Below are 25,603 nucleotides of genomic sequence, written 5' to 3'. Positions count from 1 at the left end.
TTCTTAGAGAAATCTGAAGTCTTAAGGATTCAGTGGTGGAGTGGTGTTTATTGTTTTCCCCATACAAGCACGATTTTGTATGCTTTTATCAAATACGAAACCAGCAGGTCGAAGTAAATAAATTACTATCCTTTGTTAAGTCAAAGCCAACTCAGAATTATTAGAGGTCTTGCACATGATAAATGAATTTTCAAAGGCAAATGTAAAGATAGTTTTGTTTGTTAGGTTTTTAAAATCCTATTTTCCTTGTAATGGTGAGGTTCCATAGAAGCTACTAATGCATATTCTTTTCTTTTCATAATAGTTGCTGGCTTCATGTTGATAACTACTTTATATGGAGCTTCATTGGACCTGTTACTTTCATTATTCTGGTAAGCAGATTCTGTTTTCCCTTACTTTTTAGCTTGCTGCTTTAGCAGTGCTATTCAAACAAGGATAATTTGTTTTATTGTTTTTTTATCTATCTATACAAAGATTTACAAATATGCCTGTCTCACAGGATAATAGTATGTTTTAAATATTTTTTATATACTGCTAATTAATATTTCTGAAAATCTTTACTCTTAAGAAGTACTTTTTCTCATTTCTAATTTAATAAGCTAAAATATCACATCACAATCTAAAAAATATACTTACATATAGGCCATGTTATAAATAAATGAATATGTCAGGAAAGTGAAAGAACAGTACCTTAATTTTTATTATCTTAGTTTCCACATAGTAATTTAATACTTTTAAATGAATATCCACATCCTCAATTATTTTTAGTGTATAAAAAGTTGTTTAATCTTGCATTAACGAATGACTATTAAATCAACTTAAAATGTATTAGAAATAAAATTACTTCTATAAGACTGAAGATACCAAATGAAAATACTAGTTTAAGAAATACTATTTTTAAATGAATTTGATACAAGCCAAGGATAATGACATTAAGCTATTTTTAAATGTTTTACATTACCCTTAGTCACATTTGAAATATAGTCGAAATAAAGGATTGTAGCTACAGTATCTAGACTTTGGTATTTAAAACTTTCACTCAGGGCTGGGCATGGTGGCTCGCACCTATAATCCCAGTTTTTTGGGAGGCTGAGGTGGAAGATCACTTGAGGCTAGCCTGGGTGACATAGCAAGACCTCCTCTCTACAATAATACTTTTAAATTACTTTGGTATAGAGGCACATGCCTGTAGTCCCAGCTACTCAGGAGGCAGAGGCAGAAGGATCTTTTGTGCCCAAGAGCACAAGACTGCAGTGAGCTATGATTGCACCACTGCACCCCAGCCTGGGCAACAGAGCGAGACCCTGTCTGAAAAAAAAAAAAAAAAAAAATTTGCTCAGTTGTAGCAGTATGGTGATAGAAATGATGTTATTAACTCTGAAAAGGAAACATAAATACTTCCTATTTTAAGGAGTTTTTCTTTGTTTTTTTTCCAAAAACGTAACACAAATGAGCTCCTTTGGATCTTTTCGTGGTTAAGCAGTGTTTCATAAAATTGAGAAAAACTGTTAGTAGTTGAAGGAAACTTAAAACCACTTCACGTGTGTATTTGTCATTAAAATTAATTATTTTGCACAAATACATAGTGAAGTGAAAATTTGAGATGAATCCCTGTATGAATTAAACCAGTAAAACATTCTCAAGTATTCCTCGGAAAGCTGATTTCTCATCGGAATTATTAAATCCGATGATTACCCAAGTTTTTGTTCTTGGTGTTCGTATGTTAACACAGCCTAAGCCTATCTAGAGTTAAATGACTGACATGAAGAGGCATGATCCTTGAAGACATAACCTTTCATTTTCCCCTAAGACCTTCGTGAAAGACATATGTTGAAAAATGTAAAGACTGCTTTAGGGATATTTGGCCTATGAGGCTATCATGTGTTTACTTCTTTTATACTGTAGTTTTATTATTTGATATCTGTGAAGGTAAGTACTGACTTTAGATCATTAAAAAACATTTCACTTAGCAAAATACTCAGCTTTTAGTAAGAAAAAAGGTTAAGGACATTTTATTATGTTGTTCATTTATAGTAGAGCACACTATTGCTTTGTAAGTCTTGTCATTATTTTCCTCTACCAAATCCTTCAGGTTGAGATGTGAAAGCCCTTTTCAAGAGCATTCTCAACTTAAAAACAAACAAAAACCCCAGTAGTTAGCAATCCCGGTACAGTTCTTGTTAGAATTCTCCTGCAATTGTTTTGCTCTCTAATTTTCGCAACAGAGAGCGATTAAGAGTGGTATAGGAATACAAAACAGCGTCTTGCAAAAGAGTATCTAACTTAAATTGAGATATTATATGATTATACAGTGTGTGTGGGAAAAAAAAAAAAATATATATATATATATATATATATATATCTCCCTCTCGTGATGATGAGGTACTTAAAACTCAATTCTGGCACAAATCTTAATATAGATTGTATTGTATACTGTCCTTTTAAGGAATATTCTCATAACAAAAATTACCTATTGCTGTTCCTAGAAAGTATAGCTTTGCATTTTCAATTTGTCTGAATTGAAACTGTTTCACTTAGTAGTATGAAATAGGTGTACATTCTAAATAATAATCTACGAAGAAAAATAATATGCTAAGGAAAATAAAACTTCCTACTTCTGCATTTCTATAGAATGTCTTGCCTACAGGCACCAGAGTTGTTATATCTATGAGAAAAGTGCTGGTAAGTAATGAGCAGTGGGAAACCATTAGTATGCCTGAAATGGTTTAATGAAAGCTTGGATCATGACACGTCAGGAGCTGTTCTTATCATTTGGACAGCTCCATCTGCATCGTTAATAATTAATTCAGTTCAGTAAGAGTTCAGCTCACACACTCATTTAGAAGTCTTCTTCAGAGAACACCTCTCTGGCTGCTAGTCCCAGGGAGAAATAGGTTTCTGCTTGGCTAACAGCAAAGATCTGGTGATACAAGTATAGCTTTAGAGCTGCATTTGCCAGGTAGCAAAAGCTCCAGGGAGGACAAAAAGGGTCAGAACATGTGCAGTTCAGCTAGGTTACTTGAGAGTGATGTTTCTGTTCTTCTGTCTTATCATATCCATGTCAGCACTGCAAGCTGTGGAATGAATTTTAAGCTGCTAAGCTCAGATGGATGTGATTCAATTGAGCAGGTTGATGACCATAAAACAAACTGTGAATTCCTATAATCTGTGGTACCTTTTTCTTTTTTTAAACTTCTTTGTATTTTTATGTGCATCAATATGGCTGATGTTTAGCTGTGCTATATCATTAAGCAGTGTTAAATTTTATCAGCAAATTATATTGGCAGATTATTATAAATAATAATTTATGAAATTATTATTTGGGGATAGGTAAAAGAGTGATCTTTGTCAGTGGGAGAGAAAAAGATGTCCCAGTTTGATGACTTACTCTTTTTGACTGAATAAGGGATTTTTTTTTCTCAATTTGCTCTCACTCAACAGACATTTCTCTTAAGAGATAGTCATCTGTTTACCTGTACACACACACCTGCCCACACACAACGCACACACACACATACCCAGAGCTAAGCTAAAATCTGGTTAATTCTTGAATGAGTTGTTTCATCTGCAGAATTAATTATTAGCATGGACATTTAGCCTGGTGGGTTGTCATACATATGTACCACAAACCTAATAGCCTATACTTACTAGTAGTGGCTTCTTTGTGGATAATTGAGTAACTACATGTACTTACCAAGTTTAAACAAATGTTTGTGTGCGCAGCTGTAACTCCACCTTTTTCCTTTCTCACTGATGCATGGAGCCTTTCAATCTATGCCAAAATACTATGTTTAAACTTCGTAGTATTTACACTGAAAAGAAAAAACAAAGAGCAAGAGGGTCAAAGAGTGGCTACATTGGAATTCAAGCAATTGGATGGTAGAGACATTGTTCTCTCCCTCCCTCTTTGCCTGCCTTCCATTGAGAAATAGGGGAAATACCATGTTTGACTATTGTGATTGATTTTGTAAATGTTTATCAATGGCAGAAAAATAAATTGAGCAAAAGTAAAAGTAAGAAGGAGAAAGAAATCACTTATTATAACCAGCAGGGGCTGGGTGTGGGGAAGCACAGAAGTATATGGCTGGAAAGAGCCATTTATGTCATGAGGAAAATGCAAGGAAGAAAGGAATTCAGATTTGCAGCCAGTAGTTTATTTGAAACCTACCTTTTTTGTCTTAAAATGACTACAGATTTTTATCAAAGATGTGTTTACTTGCCCCTCTACCTGTTATTCTCATTTTCACAGTTGTATTTTAAGAAAACGAGAAAGAAGTAAGAAAGGGGAAAAAATTTTTGGAATTTTTATTTAAATTTTTTTAAATAAATTTTTTAAATAAATTAAATTTTTGCAAAATTTTATTTATCAGAATGTATTGTCTCCTGAAAGGCAGTGACAATATTTATTCTGTCAAACTAAAATTTAGCATTACTTTTTTTTAAAATTGGAGAACATAAGATAACTGTAAAACCACATTTTTAAAAATGTACCTATGCTTCAGTATATATTCTATTTAATTCCAGAAGATATTTTATTGTCATATATGTTGGTGGTAGCATAAATTGTTGAGCATCTAAATGATATAAAAGTTTTTGTATTTCTCTAATAAGACTGGTAATACATATTGGTGAATTTTTTTATTGATTTGGGAAAAAGAAAAATCTTATTTAGCATTTTTTACCATCTTATATTATGGTTTACAATATGTCATATGCTTTATTTCATAATTAATTTGTCTTGAAATGATGGTATTTTGTCCTCTTCCACATACCATTGCCTCATTATTTGTATGCCTTCAAGTCGTGTTTCAGAGGCTAAGTTAGTGTTGGGTCTAACTATAAATTTCTTTACATCTAGATATGAGTGCATTAGCTAAAAGTTTTATTTTCAGTTTCTTCAAGTTGGAGAATTCAGACACTTGTAATCTGAGTGCAAAAATCCCTCAGTTATGATTATTTTTCCAATGCTTTTAGTTGTTTTTAAAGAAACTCACTTTCAAGTGTTCTAAAACATTCCATTAGAAACAGCTTTTAAAAATTTCGTTCATATATTTGCACTTGGATTCATGAGCTTATGTGATATTTAGCTATGTAAAAAAGCATAAATGACATAAACAGGTTTGGAAAAAATAAACTGTTATTAAGCATGCAACTAGACTAGTGGGAGTAGAAGCGTGGGTGTTTTGGCCAGTTGCTGATTGTGGGATGGTAGTGTTTTACAAAGGAAATGGAGAATTGGTTAATTCTGGCAAATCCATCAGGCAGAAGTCATTTGATGAGCATACCTATTATGTAAATAACATAAATAGGATTTCTTTAAGGCAGTATTTTATATGTTTATTTATCTTCATTCATCTCTGAATGATTTTTAAGTTGGATTACTTTTTATAGAAATGGAACCTTTTAAATATAGACTTAATATATCTTTGTTTGGAGACTTACAATCTTTTCACCCAGAATAAATTGGTTAATTTTATATGGGAAGTCTGTGGGCTGTAGAGTCCAGACCACAGTATATTGAATCCCAGCACTGACAATGTAGTAGCTAAGAAGTCTTTGGAAAGATACATCTCAATTATTTCTAAAATGAGTATACAAGTGCTGCCTGCTGCCACAGGATATAGGATTGTAGCTGTATTTTTCCTCTGTAATTTTCTTTATTTTCTGAATTTGCATTGTGAATGTATTGTATGTGTAACTAGAAAGACACATTAAACACATGTAATGTAAAAACCTCAGTTAAGTGAGGGGAGCAAAAGAGGAGAAATGTATTGAACAGTCTGTTTTTAAAGGATTAATTGAGATAAGTTTTGTATGGCATATTCATCTTGGTTAGTATTATTAACTAGGAAAAATGACTTTATCATACTTAAGCCTTAATTGTATTTTTATATTGGTAGATTTCATTTTAGTATGTCAATTTTACTGGAAAGTTGTCCCTGATTTTTGCCATTGAAAAACATTTCTTCTGAGTTCACTTCCAAGATTTTATCATTTTCTACTCTTCTTTTTGCAATATAATACTTCATATGTTCACATTTTTCCACATTCACATTTTTTAGTTTCCTTATAAATCTTATACATTGTAGTGGATAATGAATAACTTTCTTTCCAGAATATTTAGTACTACTACTATTTTGTTCCCAAGGGGATAACTAATATGCTTAGAAAATTATGAACGCCAAATTATGGTCCTATACACTTCAGGAAATTGTTTAGGAAGAGGAAGGGAAAAAACTTTTATGTTCAGAAGTTTGGGATAAAAGAAAGCAAATTGTTCTTATCAGGCCATTCAAAAACAAAGGGTCAGAAACAAAGGGAGAACGATTTAAAGGATTTTAATTGTGAATCTGCAAAGCAGCCATCTTACCTGTTAGAGTCAGTTTATTTGTTTACTTGGGTTTTGGTTTCTTTTTTTATTTTTACAACGTTTATAGAGTTTTTGTTTTTAACCATTCTTAAATTTTACTGGTTAAAGCTAGTGTTGCATAAAATTAAAATAAAAAAAAAACTCTTGATTTTTGCCTTAAAAAAAAATTAGAGATACACTTTACCATGATTCTTTAAAAACCTCATCAGATATTTACTACTATACTACCAGAAGGATATCTCTAATTTCTCAAAGGCAGAAATTGTGTCTTACTCATTCACAATACAGTAAGCACATCCTTCTATGGAACAAGAATGAAATGTATGATATTGTAACATATCCAAAAAATTCAAGCATTTATTTATATTGTGACCAACTAGAATGTTATGGAAAATAAAGCCAGATAATGTTTCTACAATTGTATTTACTTTCTCTCTAGATATATTTTAAGAAATTAAAAAAAAAAATGTTTAAACAACTGTTTTTGTCCTTAAGTAGTTAACATCAAAGGACAGAATGTTACCTGCCAACACTTGTAAAATTTTGCCCAGTTACCTCATTTTATCTCTTAAGAAGGAATTCTCCATCTAAGAGAAATCATAGGGCACAGTGGACATAATAACTTGATACATACATAGCCTACATTAAAGCTTTTCTTAGCACTGCTCCTAAACTCATCATGGGGAAGGACTTGGAAATTTTTATTTATTGCCCTTTATCACTTGTCCTAATTACAAAATCAGAAGTAGTGAAAGATGAATAGTATTACCATTTGATCATGTGATATTGTGACTCAGTAAAAATGATCATGTTACTGTAACACAGTTATGCTGATTATCTGCAACAAGGAATTAAATTCATCCTTACCTATAATAGGTGAAATGGGTCCTTTTCTGAATATACTATTTCTGGTATTAAGTCATATAAAGCTCACAAAATAACTTTTTTTTTTCCTTTTAAAGAGTAATCTAAAAATAAAATGGCAAAAAAAAATTCAGGAACAATGTAATTTAGTTCTATTTTTGGAGCATAAAAATGGAACTGCCTCCTCTTCTTCCAACATTCTGCCAGGTGTCTGTAGAAACAAATGCAAATTACCAACCTTTGTCTCTTAGTCAAAACACAGCTCCTTTTCCTCTGAGCAAGCTCAGGTTGACCTCTTGGAATCCACTCACTTTCCTTCTTGTCAGATTACATCTTCCTCATTTTGCTATTGTTTGCACCTAGATTCTTTGCATAGCTGAATGTTTAGAAGGACTCAAAACAGACTTTTGTCAGAATGTATCTACTTCCTTACACTACAGAGACATAGAAAAAAAGGACTGATGGCTTTTAACAGTTAAATGGCAAAACATACCTATATAAACTTTATCTTACTTTATATAACAAACATTTATCATATGTTATTTCATTTGGTCCCCACAATTGCCTTATGAATAGATCGGACAGATGTGATTATCCTCATTTAATCAGTCAAAATCAAGAGCTAGACTCACAACCAAGACTTATGTATGGTTCCGAACTCAGCAATTTTGTAGATTACATGATGTACATGATGTAAATGCTCCTTCTAAGGAATTCACTTTAGTGTTTCCATCAGATGGCTTTTAGGCCCTGGAGTACATCTAGCTAAAGAAACTAATTTAGGTTTTCTAACTTATTTAATCATTACCACATAATACTGACTTAATGAGGTTGCAATTTGATGTCAAATGATCTATTAAAGAATTGATCATACATAGCCAGAGTATTTTTTATGTAGACTCAACTTGATCATTGCATACATAAAAAAGTTGTATCAGTATCTGCCATATAAACATGGATTGATACATTTGCAAGAACTATTCATTTTTCAGCTGTTTGTTCATTGTGGTCTAATTCTTTGTTTGTTACAACAGCTAAATATTGTCTTCCTGGTGATCACATTATGCAAAATGGTGAAGCATTCAAACACTTTGAAACCAGATTCTAGCAGGTTGGAAAACATTAAGTAAGTATTTTGTATGTTAATATTAATACTTGGCAAACTAAGTAAAAGATACTCTCCACAGGGAACACAGGGATTTCTACCTTCTGTCAACTGTAGAAATTATTCAAAATGAAGTTTTACTGCCCTCAAGTTGAATCTCAGTGTTATTGTATCACCAACACTGGTCAAAGATTAGATAATATAATTGCTGTCTTGATCTAGAACTATAAATTGTTTCAGTGGCTTCATGGAAATTCCGTGTCATTGTAGCAATTTCATTTGAATTTAAAATGCAGTTCAAAATGATTTTCCTATTTGCATGGCTGATATGATTATATTAAGTTTGTTTTGTTAAATGACTTTTTGCTTTAAGGATTCTGAGCAGTTTCCACTCCTAATCCTGTTTTCCTGAGAGAATTTACTCTATTACTATTGTTAACTTGAAGATTATCTGTTGTTTTCATGCTAATTAAACAAATATTTACTCTATCTTAATGTTGAATAAAAGCTGCAATATTCTGTCAATGGAGAAAATGCTATCTAATTAACAAAAAATGATAGCTATTGTTCATTAAATCATCTTATGGAAACATTTTCAGAGTTACCTTTGAAATATGTGAGCCTTTTAATTTAGAACTTGAGAAGGTATTATTCAAGTTGGTTATAATATGATTATAAAAAATACTATTTTTAGTGTCAAAAATGGCAGATCTATAGTAAGGGTAAAAATTTTTTTTTATTTAGATGTTTTAGATAGGTTAGTGCCAGCTTCATTGCATGTTGCATGGTAAGAGAGAGAGCTAATCTTTAGCATCTCTCTCTTTTCTTCCTTTTCCTCTTTCTGTCTTCTCATCTACACCAGTAATTACCGTGTTTGTGATGGCTACTATAATACGGACTTACCTGGGTAAGGTAGAACCCTACATTAACAAATTTATAGCATGATTTATATTTTTTACAAATCCGTCAATATCATGAACTGCCCTTAACTTTTATAATTATTTTGAAATATCTAATTTGCTATAGTATTTTAAAACTATAATATGCCTTTATTTTTTAATTGCTTGCCTCTGCATTTTGACTTTCTTAATTTTGACTAATTTATAAAATATATAAATGCTTTCTTATTACTTTCTATTTTAATTCTGTCTAATAATTTTGTTTCTCTTTTCTGCTTATAATGCTTTCTAGCTATGAAGATAATAAGCCATTTATCAAGTAAGATCATTAGTTAGACATGGAATGCACTGACTTGAAATCCTTCTCATTCCGTCCTATTTCCTACAGTTCTTTTCTTCTTAAGCTATTCATGATGAAATCTCTCCAAAATTATTTTATTTTGAAGTTGTTCTCATGTTTTTGTCCCATTTCAGCTAGGCTTCTTCATGCTTTAGTTATAAAACCTTAGGTTCACCTAAGACTAGTTTATTAGAATCCGAAGTTTAGGTGTTAAGTGATTATCTGCCATTTAACCTTTCTGTATGTGTCACATTATTCAGTGTCATGTGAGTACACCACAGGAATAAAAATACAGAAGTAAATTAATTAAGCACTCCTTAATTTCTTTTATGAAACACATAAAAGACAAAGTCATAGGGGATATATTACACCTTGTATTTTAATATAGTTTTGATACTTTGTTTATTCTGGAATAAGAAAAGGTCATACCTGCTGTTGCTGTTTTCACTGGAGGCTGCAGTACTAAATGCTATTGTTCTTTCTTAATCAGTGAAAGGTTACAGCCAAAATGCTGTTGAATTTGAATGTGAACATAGAGAAAGTCAACTGCCACTACTGATATGTTAACATTTAAGCATGATGCGTGTTTTTTGCTCATTGAACCTGTTAAAAAAGTTCACTTTATTTTTCCAGGTCTTGGGTGCTTGGCGCTTTTGCTCTTCTGTGTCTTCTTGGCCTCACCTGGTCATTTGGGTTGCTTTTTATTAACGAGGAGACTATTGTGATGGCATATCTCTTCACCATATTTAATGCTTTCCAGGGAGTGTTCATTTTCATCTTTCACTGTGCTCTCCAAAAGAAAGTAAGTAATTGAAAACACCTAGGGGCTCAGATTACTCATTCTTTGATTTGAATATAATAGATATAATAAAGAATAATTTAAGTCAACATCTGGCATATTGTTAAAGAGCATCATATTTTTAATTATAAGTTAATTTTAATACCTGTCTGAAAATTTAGGTTCATCTATAAAATAATACCAGTCATCTTTTGTATCTCAGTTCGGGAATGTTACAAACTAGATACTTGGGTTAAGATTTCTTCCTTGCTCGTAGGGTCTATAAAATGCTAGGTACAAAGGGTATACAAGGTAAAAGAAAGGGTTAAATAAAACTCATTCTTTGTTCGCTAAGGCATTGCAGTGGTTCACACTGAAGTTGAGTAAAGGATAAATGTTGTTAATTTTTAAAGCACCAGACATACAAAAAATTAATGTTACCTTTTGAATAATTTTGAAGGATCTAAAAATCAATAATTACTACCTTACGTCATGCTGTTTTGTCCTGATTTTATGTTAAGTGGAGTCAGCAAAAATGATTCAAAACTTACAGATGAAAAGCTTTAATCTGTAGCAAGAAGATGTAAACCTAAAGGAATTCCTTAGGTGCTATTTAAGTATAAAATTTCCATATCTTTCACTAGGTATCATCCTTTTTCTGACTGCATATCTAATGTAGTCGTTTTATTCTGTTATTACTAGTTGGTCACTAAACTGAACAGAGGAATAGAATTGTGAAAGTGAAAACTATTATGTTTTCAGTCCTGACAAGATGATAGTGTTGTTACTTCCATCAGTTTTGAATAAGCTATAATTTTGAGATAATGACAATGGAATGTGCAATACTGGCAGATAATGTACATTCACAGCAATATAGGCATTAGGCAAAACCAACACTGGAAGGTATTATTTGGATAAAATACCATTTTGATTGCCATTGTCTTGGTTATGCAGCATTTCATAGCAGTCAACACCCATTAAATGTGTTGAAATTTTTTGTGAGGTATGATGTGTTATTTAATAACAATGAACTTTAACTTATAAACATTGTACAGGGGTAACAGTAATTACTTTGGCTTTTATATATTTCCTACATAAGTGAGCATTTTATATACAGGCATATTATTGTATATTCATAATTTTTGTGCTGTTGTGCCAAGCATCTTTGATACGAAGCATAGACATAGCAGAAAACGAGTGAGGTAGTCATTATTTCTTCATATATGAGGAAAAGAAGTATAACTTAGTCTCAGATACATCCACTTGGGTGCACCAGGATGAGTTGTTAAGAATATGATATAAAATGGTTAAATTAAAATCATGGTTATAACTGCTTGAATGAGCATATTTAGGCCAAGAAAATGCTTTGAAGCCTCAACCACATTGTTATTTGTTCTAATAGGTTAATTAAATAAAGCTAAAAAGATGAAAATGCAAGTGCACTTAGATTTAAAAGGCCGTCTACTGATTTTTAATTTTCTAATTTTGCAAGCAGTAAGTGTCAAAGTCATGGTCTTTACAGACAGTTACTGCACATAAACTTCTGAGTTGAGGGAAAGCCTTTGAGTGTTTTTGTAACTTATTAGAAAAAAATGTTTTCTTACGCAGTTTCTTCTTGTCTGTCTTGTAATTTCACAGTCTGGCTCTAACCCACAAGAAAACATGTATATGCCAGTATATCTGCAGTAGTCCAACAGCACCCTCTCCCTCTTTACTTAATTCTGTACCACTGCTTTAGATGGGGCCCTGTTATTTAGCAGTTGTTCGGACTTCACTTTTTAAAGTTTAGTTGAAACTTTTTTTAGACCTAACAACTTTTTTTTTGCATTCATATATTCAAGCTTCAGGGGAAAAGGGGAAATTACATGGGTAACTCATTAATGTGAATGGAAATTGCATAAATAGTTCCCTTGTGTGCTAATGAAGTGAATAGACATCTTAGACTCTCTACACTACATGTTAAAGCTGGACACATCAGAAAATGAAGAAAACGTTCTGTCCTAATTAGTAGCAAATGTATCAAAGTACTTGTTTTCTTTATTCTTGTGCCAAAGTAGTCTTGTCGTTATAAAGAGGTTACCCACAAAACTATGCAATCCAGCAAAAGAGGTTTCTGTATTGACCTACCTAAGAGGACATGAAGCATATAAAACTTCAACAACTGAATTACAGAGTGGATAAATGTAATTAAGCAAGGAAAATGCTAAACTTTTTGTCCCTTTTTTTAGCATAAAATAAAAAATTGGAGTTACTAAGTATAAGAGAATAAAACTATAAATATATTGCTATTATTTAATAACTAACATTTATATAATAACAGGATATAGAGTATTTCTACATGTTGTACCACATTTTAAAGATTCTACTAGCCAGTCTAGTGGACAGAGATATTTTTCTGATTACTATTTCAGTAATTTTAATTGAACTTGATTTTGCAAGTTCAATTTATTTTCTCCACGGGTAAGTCTTGGTGGAACTTTAATTCTTTTCGGTTGTCTTCACTGTTCATTTAATTAGAGAGAGAGAAGCAAGTATGTTCATATTAATCCCTTGGTCTTGTGATTATTCAATGCAGGTACGAAAAGAATATGGCAAGTGCTTCAGACATTCATACTGCTGTGGAGGCCTCCCAACTGAGAGTCCCCACAGTTCAGTGAAGGCATCAACCACCAGAACCAGTGCTCGGTATTCCTCTGGCACACAGGTAACAAAGAGTTTGACAGCATCTTTAATTAACCGTATTTATAGAAAGCCTACTGAGACATGTTCTCTTCAGACGCACTAATTGTCTCCTCATTATAATGATCTAGATAGCAAATACTTGATTTTTTAGTATTTTGGTTTTAATGTCTTCTTAAACATTTCTTCAGTGTTTCTTTATATGTGAACGTCATTTTTTGTGGAGAGTTACTTAAGAAGCGTATCATAATCGTCTTATAGCCTAAGGCCATATAGCACAATGCTCATAGCAGGCACTCAATAAACGTATATTGAATAATCAGTGATCTCCACTTTTTAAAAAAAAGACAATAAAATAACATGTTTTTAAGAGTGAAGGATTAGATACCCCTTAGTTGCTTGGTAAATAAACAATAGACATTGTTAGTTTTAGACCAGAAACAACACACATTCTTTAAAAGGCCACCAGATAATCCTACATAGGTTGTTTAGGGTAAATCTCTGTATGTCTTTAATAAGGTAAGCTTGGGGAAACTAACAAAACATGTTTGTCTCGCTGTTTTGTATTAATAGAGTCGTATAAGAAGAATGTGGAATGATACTGTGAGAAAACAATCTGAATCTTCTTTTATCTCAGGTGACATCAATAGCACTTCAACACTTAACCAAGGTTAGTTATCAGGAAAATTTGAATTATTATCATTTATTAAAGTATATATAAATTTCTTTTATTCAATAATATAATGCAAGAAATATAATTTTAAACTGCATTAACAGGATGCAACTTGAAGGTAATTATTGAAAATATACCTTGCCACAGATTAAAAATATGTCCTAGGGAGTACAGATTTATCCTTTCTGACCAAGACATTTATGAAGGTTTTCTTCATAAAACATTAATAAAATTAGAATAATTAGTATTCACATGAAACAGTACCATGGAAATTATGTTTTTAATCTTTCTTTCAAAAAGTGAAAAATAAATGCTAAAAACATTTGTAGAAATCTTCATAAACAAAAATACATGAAAGTTTATAAGTAACTTTTTCTATATTGTTTGATGTGTCTACAGTGGCAGCTTTAAATTCATCAATCAATACAGTTCTTAAAATATGCTAGGAAATGAAGTAATTTAGAAAAGAGTATATGCACACACATGTATTCTTGAATAAAAGCTTAATACATTCCAATTTAGTATGAAAAAGTATATGGTATTGTATGTATCCTTGGAAGGGTAGTTTAATCACGCTATTTTCAGTTTGATATGTACTGATTTGTAATACAGGTTAGAATTTATTACAGTGAAATATAATGACATTTTAAACTGTTGACATTGTTCAAGTGAGATTCTCATTTAAAATGAAAAAAAGGTGTATGTGTGGTAGCAATACTAACCTGAATTTTAAGATATTTTTATCCAAATTACATTAGCTATGCAAAACATAATCAGTAAGTATTTAAAAGTTTGTAATTTATCAGTTAGAATGAAAGACATTACTTCGTTCTATTGGCTATCAAAAAGTAAATGCATTATTCAATGATTCATTTTTGAAACCTGGCAAATAACATTACATAATGAAAATTCTTGTTACATAGAATTTGTGAATGGTCTAATAATTCATCGTATAGCCTTTTTTTCTCAGCATGTGTGCTTTTGCATTTACTAAGAGAAGCTTTTTGCAGTGTGTCATACTTTCCACCTGTTTGTGAAAGTTGTTTTTCCTCCTGCTCGTATCAAAGTTGGTATTAACACAGATGTTTTCATGAGAGATAATCCCACACTTATAAATTCTGAAAGTTTGAGATTCCCTCTTCTGGGCCTCAGTGGTTACGTTTTTAATATTAAGCAGTAACATCTTGAAACATAATGTTGATTTCTATGCATTTAATTGCCATTTTTGTTTAACAGTGCTTTTGTATAAATTAGTAAATGTCATCCTCAGCAGGTGTTTACTTGGGGGATTTAGAAAGCACCTGTGAATTACTGAAATTTAACTTCCCTCTCCCTTCTCTCCTGCAAATTAGTAGTTGAAATACAGTCAGAACATTTCAACAGATTTTCCATTGCCAACTTGTCCACTACCCTTGATGAATATAAAAAAATACTTTACTACCACTGTAACGCTAAAATAAGAGACTGATGTACTTTTTTCTGTGTTTTGTTGTTGTTTTTTTTTTACTTTAGGAATGACTGGCAATTACCTACTAACAAACCCTCTTCTTCGACCCCACGGCACTAACAACCCCTATAACACATTGCTCGCTGAAACAGTTGTATGTAATGCCCCTTCAGCTCCTGTATTTAACTCACCAGGTGTGCTTTACTTACAAATAAAACTACCTTTCTTTGCTGCTAAACAGAGCTATGATCTTTGCCCTGTTTCTAAAATATTCAAGTTGCCATATATTTATTATTACATTCTTAATTTATCAATTAAAAAAAATTACCGTATTGCCTATGCCAGGCTTCTAAAACTGCACTATATTATAGTAAAAGCTCAGTCATGATAGTATTTACAATAATTATCCATGTTTTTAACACAGGTGGCATAAATCTTAATATATTATTACAGGACTGACATCACATGGTCTGAGAGCCCATCTTCAAGATTTATATCATTTAGAGGTATCCTATCTATATAATATACTGTTCAGTTAATTCTAAAGCTTGCTGACAAAATTTGCTTCTGGAATGAATTAGCTAATGAAGATAATTTGGATGCCTAGCTATAGAAAACCACATTCAGCTTATCAATATATCCAAACTATAGTATAGTGCAGCTTTATGTAGTTTTCTTTTTTCTTAAGAAAAATTTCAGAATAAAGTTAATATTAGTCAGCTTATACCTATAGTTTTTAATTGGGGGAGGGGGAAAGATTGTCACTAACCCATCTTATATTACTATGTTGTTTAATAGCTTATTTTAATTAAAAGCATATATATATTTAATATTAACAATTTTCAAGATTTTGGTAAAGTTTTCACATAATTACTGCTAGCATATAATCTTTATTTGTGATGAATATTTGCCACTAAATTAAACACAGAACTTCGTTTCCATTTTTTTCTTAAAATTATTTTTTAATGTAACTGCAGCTTCTCTTTTCATTCTCTTGTTTTTTTTCACTTTCCTTATGCTTTCCTCTAGCAACCTACAGAGAGACAAGTATGGGAGTAAAACTTAACTTTGCCTATCAAATGTAAATTTTTTCAGCATGATTTTTAACGGGCACAATTAAAACATAACTAGCAGTCATGAAGTAGACTCAGCGGGCAAGTGGTTCACAATTTGCAACTAATTGTTACCAAATTCAAACAGTACATCCATCTGTACTGCCTTTTGTCAGTAATGGAGGTCTGTAGCAAATGCTGTCCATACTTAAGTATACACAATGCTGAAATAATTTGCTCTATAAAGCCTGAAGTACTGTCAACCAAAATGCTTAATAATTGATTTATCATTTCTGCATTCCCACAGTAATCTTGCTACAGGCTGTGGAAAATCTTCAAGTGAATTACCTGAACTTGGGCAGAAAAAGATACTTCTTCAAAACCAGTCAAAGATGGCTTAAATCTGCAGTATATCATAGAAAAGACCTTTTGGATTATATCCAGTATATAGTGTTATATTTACCAAGCAATGATAAAACAAAAGAAAATCTTTGAAAACAGTGAACCTCTACAGAGGAAACAAATGCTAGCAAGTGAGCCATGTGTCACTCATACCTTTAAGTGCCAAATGTTTTTTTTAATAATCTTACAAAGATTATAGCACATAACATGAATTTATGAAGCTAAAGAATTGTGTCTACCAAGTTAAAGGAAGCCTTACAAATAACTATCACAATTTCATTTTGTTGCACATGGAACATGATACAAATTTGTCAGTTTTTCAAATGTGGAAGTTGGGACACTCTTTAAACGATACAAATCACTAACAAATATAATCTTCCCTCATTTTCTCGTTTTTTTGCTAATGATGATTTGCCCAACAATGATCACATATTTATTGGTTGTGGAGTTTGTATCAGGCAATACAGATTTTTTTTTTTTTTTTTCCTGAAGGAAACTGCATTTTCTAGGATATCTGCAGCTTTAAGAGTGAAGTGAGCACTAAAACGGGAAATTTCGTATTTTTTTTCCAAGAACTAAATTTTTTCCTAAACTCCTCCAAGCCTTGCATACAATGCAGCAGCCTCACAGTGGTCAGTTTCATTTCAATAACATCATTTCATTCTTTTTTTTTTTTTACAGACCTATCTGTAGACTGTGATTTTTTTTCTCTAGGATTTTGAGAATGAATAACCTAACTTTCCATGGTGCAGACCATTTAATTTTCTCTTGACTTTTTTTTTTTTTCATTTGCTTGAGAAGCACTGTGATGTCTTAGTTTACATGTTTATGTGTCTGTGGAAAATACAACTCTGATTCCAATAGAGCATGTTACCATGTTTTTTTTTTCCCCCTCCTAAACCTCTTTTCCTGTCTTCAGCAGACTTATCCAATCTTTCATTCCTTTAGAAATAAAAATATATTAGCCAAGGCTGCCACCCTTCTCCCATTCCATAGTTAATATTTATTCTTGGTTTAATTTCTGTGACCCATACTTAAGAAATCTCTAACATTTCTGCGTTTGACCTCCATGGCCATGGTGTCTGTGGGCCAGTCTCGTACAGTGGACTCTGCTGGTTCATTCGGTGCTGTCACTGTGACTGATGCAGACTGCAGGGCTGCAGGCAAACTTTGACCACTAGAAGCCTGGGGCCATTGCTATTAGAGAAATTATTAGTACCAAAAAGTCAAAATAATAAATATTAAATGAAAAAATAAAAGGCTGCTATTGCTGGTAATCTAATTTGTTGAACCCTTGCTCTGACTAAGTTGCTGAGAAGCTTAGAAATTCTTCATCATGTTACAATAAATCATTTTACTTTCTTTTATATATCAGCTACTCTTAGGCCAGATAGCCTGAGCAGACAGACATGATGTGAGTTGTCCAAAGTGAGTCATTCCACCTGCTGTCTATCATGATGTTGGATGGTGCTTGTGGACCCCTGGTCCAGTCAGTATGAGAGATGGCTGTCTTTGTTTAACATGACTTCTTTGTATCTGTCCATGTTTTCATTCTTTTTTTTTACTTCATCTCCAGAAAAAAGGAAATGTTAGAATGTTGTTTAAAAAGTTGCTTGCCAGTTATGTGGGTTTATGTTGTACATTTGCCTTTCAGTTTTGTATTGTGACTTATTCCTTTTAATTTAGTGTTGTTTAGGACAAATTCTGTTAATTTTATTTTTATAAACCATAGTCTTGTACTTTAAAATGTAAATGTCACTAATGAATTGCTTTGCATTAACTATGCAAGGGCATGGAGTGAAGTCTTCTTTGTGTCAGAGATTTGACCAAAATCAATTAATAAGTACTGTCTCCCGAAACTGACAAAGTATTACTGTGTATGCCATTTTCCCTCCCTTGAAAACAGTATTATTTTTAACACTTTTTCCTGTTATCTGAGGGGTTGCAACTGTTTACAGTTGGGAATGCGGGAAAGCCTGGCACTTCTCAAGTGTTAGCTTTCAAATACAACTTTGTCCTGAACGACATTAAAAAGTTTTGTACAAAAGAAATAGAGTTTCTTTGTAAAGGAACAGAGACAGTAATGATAACTCCCCCTCTTCTGTTTCAGGACATTCACTGAACAATGCCAGGGATACAAGTGCCATGGATACTCTACCGCTAAATGGTAATTTTAACAACAGCTACTCGCTGCGCAAGGGTGACTATAATGACAGTGTGCAAGTTGTGGACTGTGGACTAAGTCTGAATGATACTGCTTTTGAGAAAATGATCATTTCAGAATTAGTGCACAACAACTTACGGGGCAGCAGCAAGACTCACAACCTCGAGCTCACCTTACCAGTGAAACCTGTGATTGGAGGTAGCAGCAGTGAAGATGATGCTATTGTGGCAGATGCTTCATCTTTAATGCACAGCGACAACCCAGGGCTGGAGCTCCATCACAAAGAACTCGAGGCACCGCTTATTCCTCAGCGGACTCACTCCCTTCTGTACCAACCCCAGAAGAAAGTGAAGTCCGAGGGAACTGACAGCTATGTCTCCCAGCTGACAGCAGAGGCTGAACATCACCTACAGTCCCCCAACAGAGACTCTCTTTACACAAGCATGCCCAACCTTAGAGACTCTCCCTATCCAGAGAGCAGCCCTGACATGGAAGAAGACCTCTCTCCCTCCAGGAGGAGTGAGAATGAGGACATTTACTATAAAAGCATGCCAAATCTTGGAGCTGGCCATCAGCTTCAGATGTGCTACCAGATCAGCAGGGGCAATAGTGATGGTTATATAATCCCAATTAACAAAGAAGGGTGTATTCCAGAAGGAGATGTTAGAGAAGGACAAATGCAGCTGGTTACAAGTCTTTAATCGTACAGCTAAGGAATTCTGAGGGCCACATGCAAGTATTAATAAAGACTCCATTGGCCTGATGCAGCTCCCTCAAACTCTGCTTGAAGAGATGACTCTTGACCTGTGGTTCTCCAGTGTAAAAAAGATGACTGAACCTTGCAGTTCTGTGAATTTTTATAAAACATACAAAAACTTTGTATATACACAGAGTATACTAAAATGAATTATTTGTTACAAAGAAAAGAGATGCCAACCAGGTATTTTAAGATTCTGCTGCTGTTTAGAGAAATTGTGAAACAAGCAAAACGAAACTTTCCAGCCATTTTACTGCAGCAATCTGTGAACTAAATTTGTAAATATGGCTGCACCATTTTGTAGGCCTGCATTGTATTATATACAAGACGTAGGCTTTAAAATCCTGTGGGACAAATTTACTGTACCTTACTATTCCTGACAAGACTTGGAAAAGCAGGAGAGATATTCTGCATCAGTTTGCAGTTCACTGCAAATCTTTTACATTAAGGCAAAGATTGAAAACATGCTTAACCACTAGCAATCAAGCCACAGGCCTTATTTCATATGTTTCCTCAACTGTACAATGAACTATTCTCATGAAAAATGGCTAAAGAAATTATATTTTGTTCTATTGCTAGGGTAAAATAAATACATTTGTGTCCAACTGAAATATAATTGTCATTAAAATAATTTTAAAGAGTGAAGAGAATATTGTGAAAAGCTCTTGGTTGCACATGTTAGGAAATGTTTTTTCTTACACTTTGTCATGGTAAGTTCTACCCATTTTCACTTCTTTTCCACTGTATACAGTGTTCTGCTTTGACAAGTTAGTCTTTATTACTTACATTTAAATTTCTTATTGCCAAAAGAACGTGTTTTATGGGGAGAAAAAGACTCTTCCAAGCCAGTTATGCCATGCCTTGCACAGAAGTGGTGAAATCTAGAAAAGATTGTGTGTCACCCCTCTGTTTATTCTTGAACAGAGGGCAAAGAGGGCACTGGGCACTTCTCACAAACTTTCTAGTGAACAAAAGGTGCCTATTCTTTTTTAAAAAAATAAAATAAAACATAAATATTACTCTTCATATTCCTTCTGCCTATATTTAGTAATTAATTTATTTTATGATAAAGTTCTAATGAAATGTAAATTGTTTCAGCAAAATTCTGCTTTTCTTTTCATCCCTTTGTGTAAACTTGTTAATAATGAGCCCATCACTAATATCCAGTGTAAAGTTTAACACGGTTTGACAGTAAATAAATGTGAATTTTTTCAAGTAGTTAACATGTGAACTCTTATGTATGATACATAATTGGCTTTAACATGTTGGTCCCTTCCCACCTTGGTTTAAGTAATGTCATACCAAAGCCCAGGGATATATAAAAGGATACAATTAAGTTGCCTGTTTGTTCTTTATGCTGAAAAGAACGTGTGTCTTCTAATTTCCCACTACATATGCACAAAATCTGTTGGATAAGTTTTAAGAGGGATATATTCTGAAAGGATTTTTGTTTGTTGCATTGTACCAGGACTAAAAAAAGAAGAGTTGGAAGTTCTATCAAATTTGGGCATCACAAAAAGTTTTTAACTGATTTTTTTAACTGATTGTTCAGCAGTATTGGGAAATTTCTTAAACATACTTTAAGGATTATAAATACCCTACAGATAGCTGTGAATACCAATATTCATTACCCTGGAAAAGTTTTACTCCAAGTTCAAAAATCATATAATTGAATATCAAAAAACAGATTTTTTCTGTTTGTATCATAAGCATTTATACAAAATTATTCTAAAGCTTAATGGTTCTCTCTAATTCTCAGATACTGCCACTAGCTTATAAATCGCTTACTTTTATGTGGACACACACATGCCTATTGAATTTTAAAAGGAATGAGATTTAAAAATTAAGTGCATATATATATGTGTATATATATATATATATATATATTTTTTTTTTTTTTTTTTTTTTTTTTTTTTTAAAGAGTGTCCCTCTGTCACCCAGGCTGGAGTGCAGTAGTGTGATCTCGGCTCACTGCAACCTCCACCTCCCAGGTTCTCAAACAGATTTAACAATCCTCTGAGAAGGGTACTCATTTCTTTGGCTAAAATTCTGGGATTTATGAACTTTGCTTGCTAAAGGAGGGCATTAGATAATCAAGTATTTTTAATTTTCTATCTTGTTATGCTTTTTATTTTGAATGCCTAAAACCATACAGTATTGTGTGATGTGTACTTCCTAGTACACAAGCTACCTAGAGTCAGGCTGGTTCAGTAATAAATTTTTTAAAGGCAGCACTGATTATTCAGTTAGCCCTGTTTCTTTCTCTTGAGGCAGTTCTCAAAACTCTAAAGACATGAACAGTGCATATAGTACCTAAATGGCTACTGTTCTCTAATGTCTTTATCCTATGGATTCAATTTGGAAACCATCATTGATCTTTGGCATCAAAAGAAGAGTCATTTTAAAACATTTCTTTTCAAAAATATATAAATGTTGCCTTAAATTCCATCTAGGATTCCCCTAGTACAAGATAGTTTCTTAGGTTTATAATTATTAAACTACTGTTTTAATGCAGATGCATTGTTGTATTTATTAATCTGGTTTCTCAGGATCTGCCCAGACTTCACCTGAATGTACAGTTTTCACATTCTTGATTGTTTTCTCTTTGTGATAAGTTCACAACTGTGAACTTATAAAGTCACATTATTATAGTTCTTCCTAGGGACATTCACTCTGTTAGTCTTTATTTAAAAAAAAAAAAATCATAATATTATCTTGTTATGTTGGTCAAACTGGTCTCTAACTCCTGGTCTGAAGCAGTCCTCCCACTTGGGCCTCCAAAAGTGTTGGGATTAGAGATGTGAGTCACTGAGCCAACATTAGTCTATTCATAATAAGGATGTGTTCATTTGTTTTAGATGTGACTTGATACAGGTTACTCCAAATTGACCTTCTCTTGTTTTTTAAAAAAGGCCGTTCTATTTACAAAACACACACAAGACCCACTTATAGTTTATCCATTTATATATTTTCATCTTAGAGGCATTTATATTCATTTATGTGGAAGAATCCATACAAATCTATAAATCACTTAAATATGTCCTCAATTTCCACTCATCCACAGTTGAGGGCACTGACATAATATTTTAACCAGTAAAACATTATTTGACAGAAAATCACTATCTTCTCCCCAAAAAGAAGAGAAGCGTCATGCACAAATTTATTGCTAATTTTCAAAAAAAAAAAAATTCATGCGCACTTGTTTTATGAATGTGTTTAGGATGCTTTATGTATTTATTTCAATGAGAAAGGGGAAAATGTATTTTTCTTTCAATTCAACATTGAACCTCAGGCTTAAAACTGACTTTTTAATGTCCTTGTGGGACAGGGAGTTTTGTAAACAATTTTAACTCAGTAAGTTACAACGTTCTAAGTAGAAAAAACTTGAAGAAATGCCCACTAGTTGAATTTTTGAAATGAAAATAGCTCTTTGTATTTTCTCAATACTGAAATCTTGAAGGGCAGTCCTTCCTGCAGAATTTTACAAAATACTTAGTACCTAGAGTTTACACAATCCTGTGTTCCAGCTATTTCTCTTTCCCCGGAGTTATTTCATTAAATCTCAAATGTCAGTATGAAAAGTTACTGGTGTGTTGAATGTAGATGAGAATTGCTTCTCAGCATAATAAAATTAGTTTTTTGTTTCTTTTTTTTCTTGGTGAAAATGCCGTATCATATGCTTCCTGCTAGTGAGCACCAAGTTGATTTGGCGTAGTCTTCAAAGAGCATGTATAGGGAGACTGGAAGCATTAGTGTTAAAGAATCATGAGTGAATAGCAGTGAGTCTGGAGATTAATTCGTGACAGCCTTAATTATCATTTGAATGGTTTCGAATTAGAACTTTCAGTTATGTCAGTTTTATTCTTTCTCCAAATGATTGTGGAAATGCATTGTGTTAGTCAAATGCACTAAGCAGAAAATTTTGAATGTTTAAGAAGGATATTGGACCAGGCGCAGTGTCTCACGCCTGTAATCCCAGCACTTTGGGAAGCCGAGGCGGGCAGATCACCTGAGAGCGGGAGTTCAAGACCAGCCTGGCTAACATGGTGAAACCCCATCTCTACTAAAATACAAAATTAGCTGGGCATGGTGGCGTGCGCCTGTAATCCCAGCTACTCAGGAGGCTGAGGCAGGAGAATTGCTTGAACCTGGGAGGCAGAGGTTGCAATGAGCGGGGATCACGCACTGCACTCCAGGCTGGGTAACAGAGTGAGATTCCATCTACCAACAGAAAAAAAAAAAGGAGAGATACCACATTTTTAACCAAAATGTACTTTATACGTATTACTGATGCCTTGTACAACGTGTGGGACCAATGGGAACTCCTCGAAGTTATCCAAGTTCATTTCAAGGCTCTGTGGCCACTGAGCTTTCAAGGCCAGCATAGCATATCTCTTGTCAGAGGGCATTAATAAGCCTAAGTGCACTGTGTAATTAGGCTAATTAAATGTACTACAGGCATTTTTCAAATATTAGCAATAGACCACTCCTCAGCTCTTAATAAGACTTCTCTGGAGTCTTCCTTTTCCTGATGGCATTACTTTTACTGAGTGTTCAATTTCTCAGAAGCCTTCAGAAGCCAGTTTGATTTTTAAATCTTTTTGTTTTTACTGGTGAAAATGAATTAAAACATTGTGAAATACTGCTAGGTATACTGGCATTTAACATGGATCACAATGAAATAAGAAACAACAAAAACAGGTAACGTAATACAGTTGAGCTCACCAAAACCTTTACCTGCTGTGGGAAAAGAATACTGCCCCATGAATCTTTCACATATTTCTCTATTATATACTTATCAAAGCTGTAAGACCAAAATCTCTTAGAAATGTTTAAAAGGCACAGTTAAGCAAGCCAATGTTGTGTGGGCATAAGAGACTAGTGATGATCAATTGATGAATAGTTTTCTGAATGTGTTTTTCACAAGCATTTTTAAATCACATGTTAGAAGTAAGCTTTTTTAAAAGCATGGAGGAAATCACAGCAATGTGGCTTTCTTGTTTGATTTTATTAGGGAAAAATGACGGATGGTTTGATACTCTCTTAGAAAGGCTGACAGCTACTATATAGAACCACTCAGGAACAATAATGATAGGTATCAACGATACTGATTAGATGAAAGATTCATTTATGTTTTTCTGCTGAAATATCAATCTTAATAAATAGATGGCTTTTAAACCAAAACGTAGTACTAACATACAATAAATTCTTTTACCACTGTAATAAAGGAGCTAAAAAACAAGGATTGCTGTCTAGTTTTTTAAAGATACCTCAGACTAAATGATTTTGTCCCATTCACTAATTTTACACAGTACAACAGAAATAAAAGCGCCAGCACTTACTTTTGACAGATGTTTAAATACATGCCAGGCTCTGTACTAAATGTTGTTGTTTTACTGCACTTAATCCTCAGTTCTTTGAGTAGGGTATTACCTATTTTTTGCAAAGAAGAAAAATAGTTTGCTCAAGGTCTCACAGCTGGTAAGTGGCAGAACCTTCACTAGAATGGTTTATCTTTGACTGCATAGTTTGAGCATTTAACCAACATGTGTCACCTCTAGTTTTACTTGGAGTTCCAAGAATGTTCTTTATACCTCATGGACTCTGTCTCTGCTGCCAGTCATGAAGGTTTCTTTGTTGCTTTTGAGTCTATGGAGAAAAATGGAAATTAAGTAAGGAAGTCAAATAAGTCAAAGTGTTTCAGAAGAAGAAACCCCTGGTAAAAGATAATCTATTTACCTCTAAAAGGTAAATCTTAGCAGAAGTGGGCCCAGTAGATTGGGTGACAGTCATATGTAAAGTTGATTATTTATTGGTTACTAATGTGTCCCCTTTGGAGATAACTTACATGGTTACCAGGAGGGAGTTTGTAGTGGGGGAAAAAAATCAAAAGATTTTGATTTAGGACATCCAAATTCTAATCCTCAGCTGAAAAGAATACTGGTTCACCCAGTCAGCAGTGGGACTGGTACCCTCAAAAAATGAGAAGTTATTTAAGTATTTGGTTTTTATTTCCCTGTACAACTAAGCAAAAATTTTTAAAAGCCATGTGAAAAATAAAATTTTTATAGTT

General features: G+C 33.1%; 1 protein-coding gene across 22 annotated transcripts in view; it reads left to right on the top strand.

The window, feature by feature from the left end:
• The window catches only part of ADGRL2 (adhesion G protein-coupled receptor L2), a 698,223-nt gene extending 675,973 nt beyond the window's left edge, over positions 1–22,250 (top strand). For 4 of the 22 annotated variants that reach the window (XM_023208799.2, XM_023208780.2, XM_031933795.1 and 1 more), the window contains 6 exons: positions 305–371; positions 8,269–8,360; positions 10,212–10,380; positions 12,932–13,060; positions 13,609–13,705; positions 18,720–22,250. In XM_023208799.2, coding sequence (XP_023064567.1) covers positions 305–371; positions 8,269–8,360; positions 10,212–10,380; positions 12,932–13,060; positions 13,609–13,705; positions 18,720–19,474 — 1,309 coding nt within the window. In that variant the 3' untranslated portion in view covers positions 19,475–22,250. Of the gene's footprint in view, positions 1–304; positions 372–8,268; positions 8,361–9,201; positions 9,247–10,211; positions 10,381–12,931; positions 13,061–13,608; positions 13,706–15,220; positions 15,350–15,579; positions 15,662–16,184; positions 16,203–17,984; positions 18,038–18,719 lie in introns of all 22 variants that reach the window. The other 18 variants (XM_031933787.1, XM_031933788.1, XM_031933789.1 and 15 more) reach the window with 12 other exon arrangements.
• Positions 22,251–25,603: the final 3,353 nt, after the last annotated feature.

Source organism: Piliocolobus tephrosceles, chromosome 1 (assembly GCF_002776525.5).
Source record: "Piliocolobus tephrosceles isolate RC106 chromosome 1, ASM277652v3, whole genome shotgun sequence".
In the NCBI taxonomy this organism is placed as follows: Eukaryota; Metazoa; Chordata; class Mammalia; order Primates; family Cercopithecidae; genus Piliocolobus; species Piliocolobus tephrosceles.
Note: the sequence above shows the minus strand (reverse complement) of the source record. Positions and strands in the feature narration are given on the sequence as shown.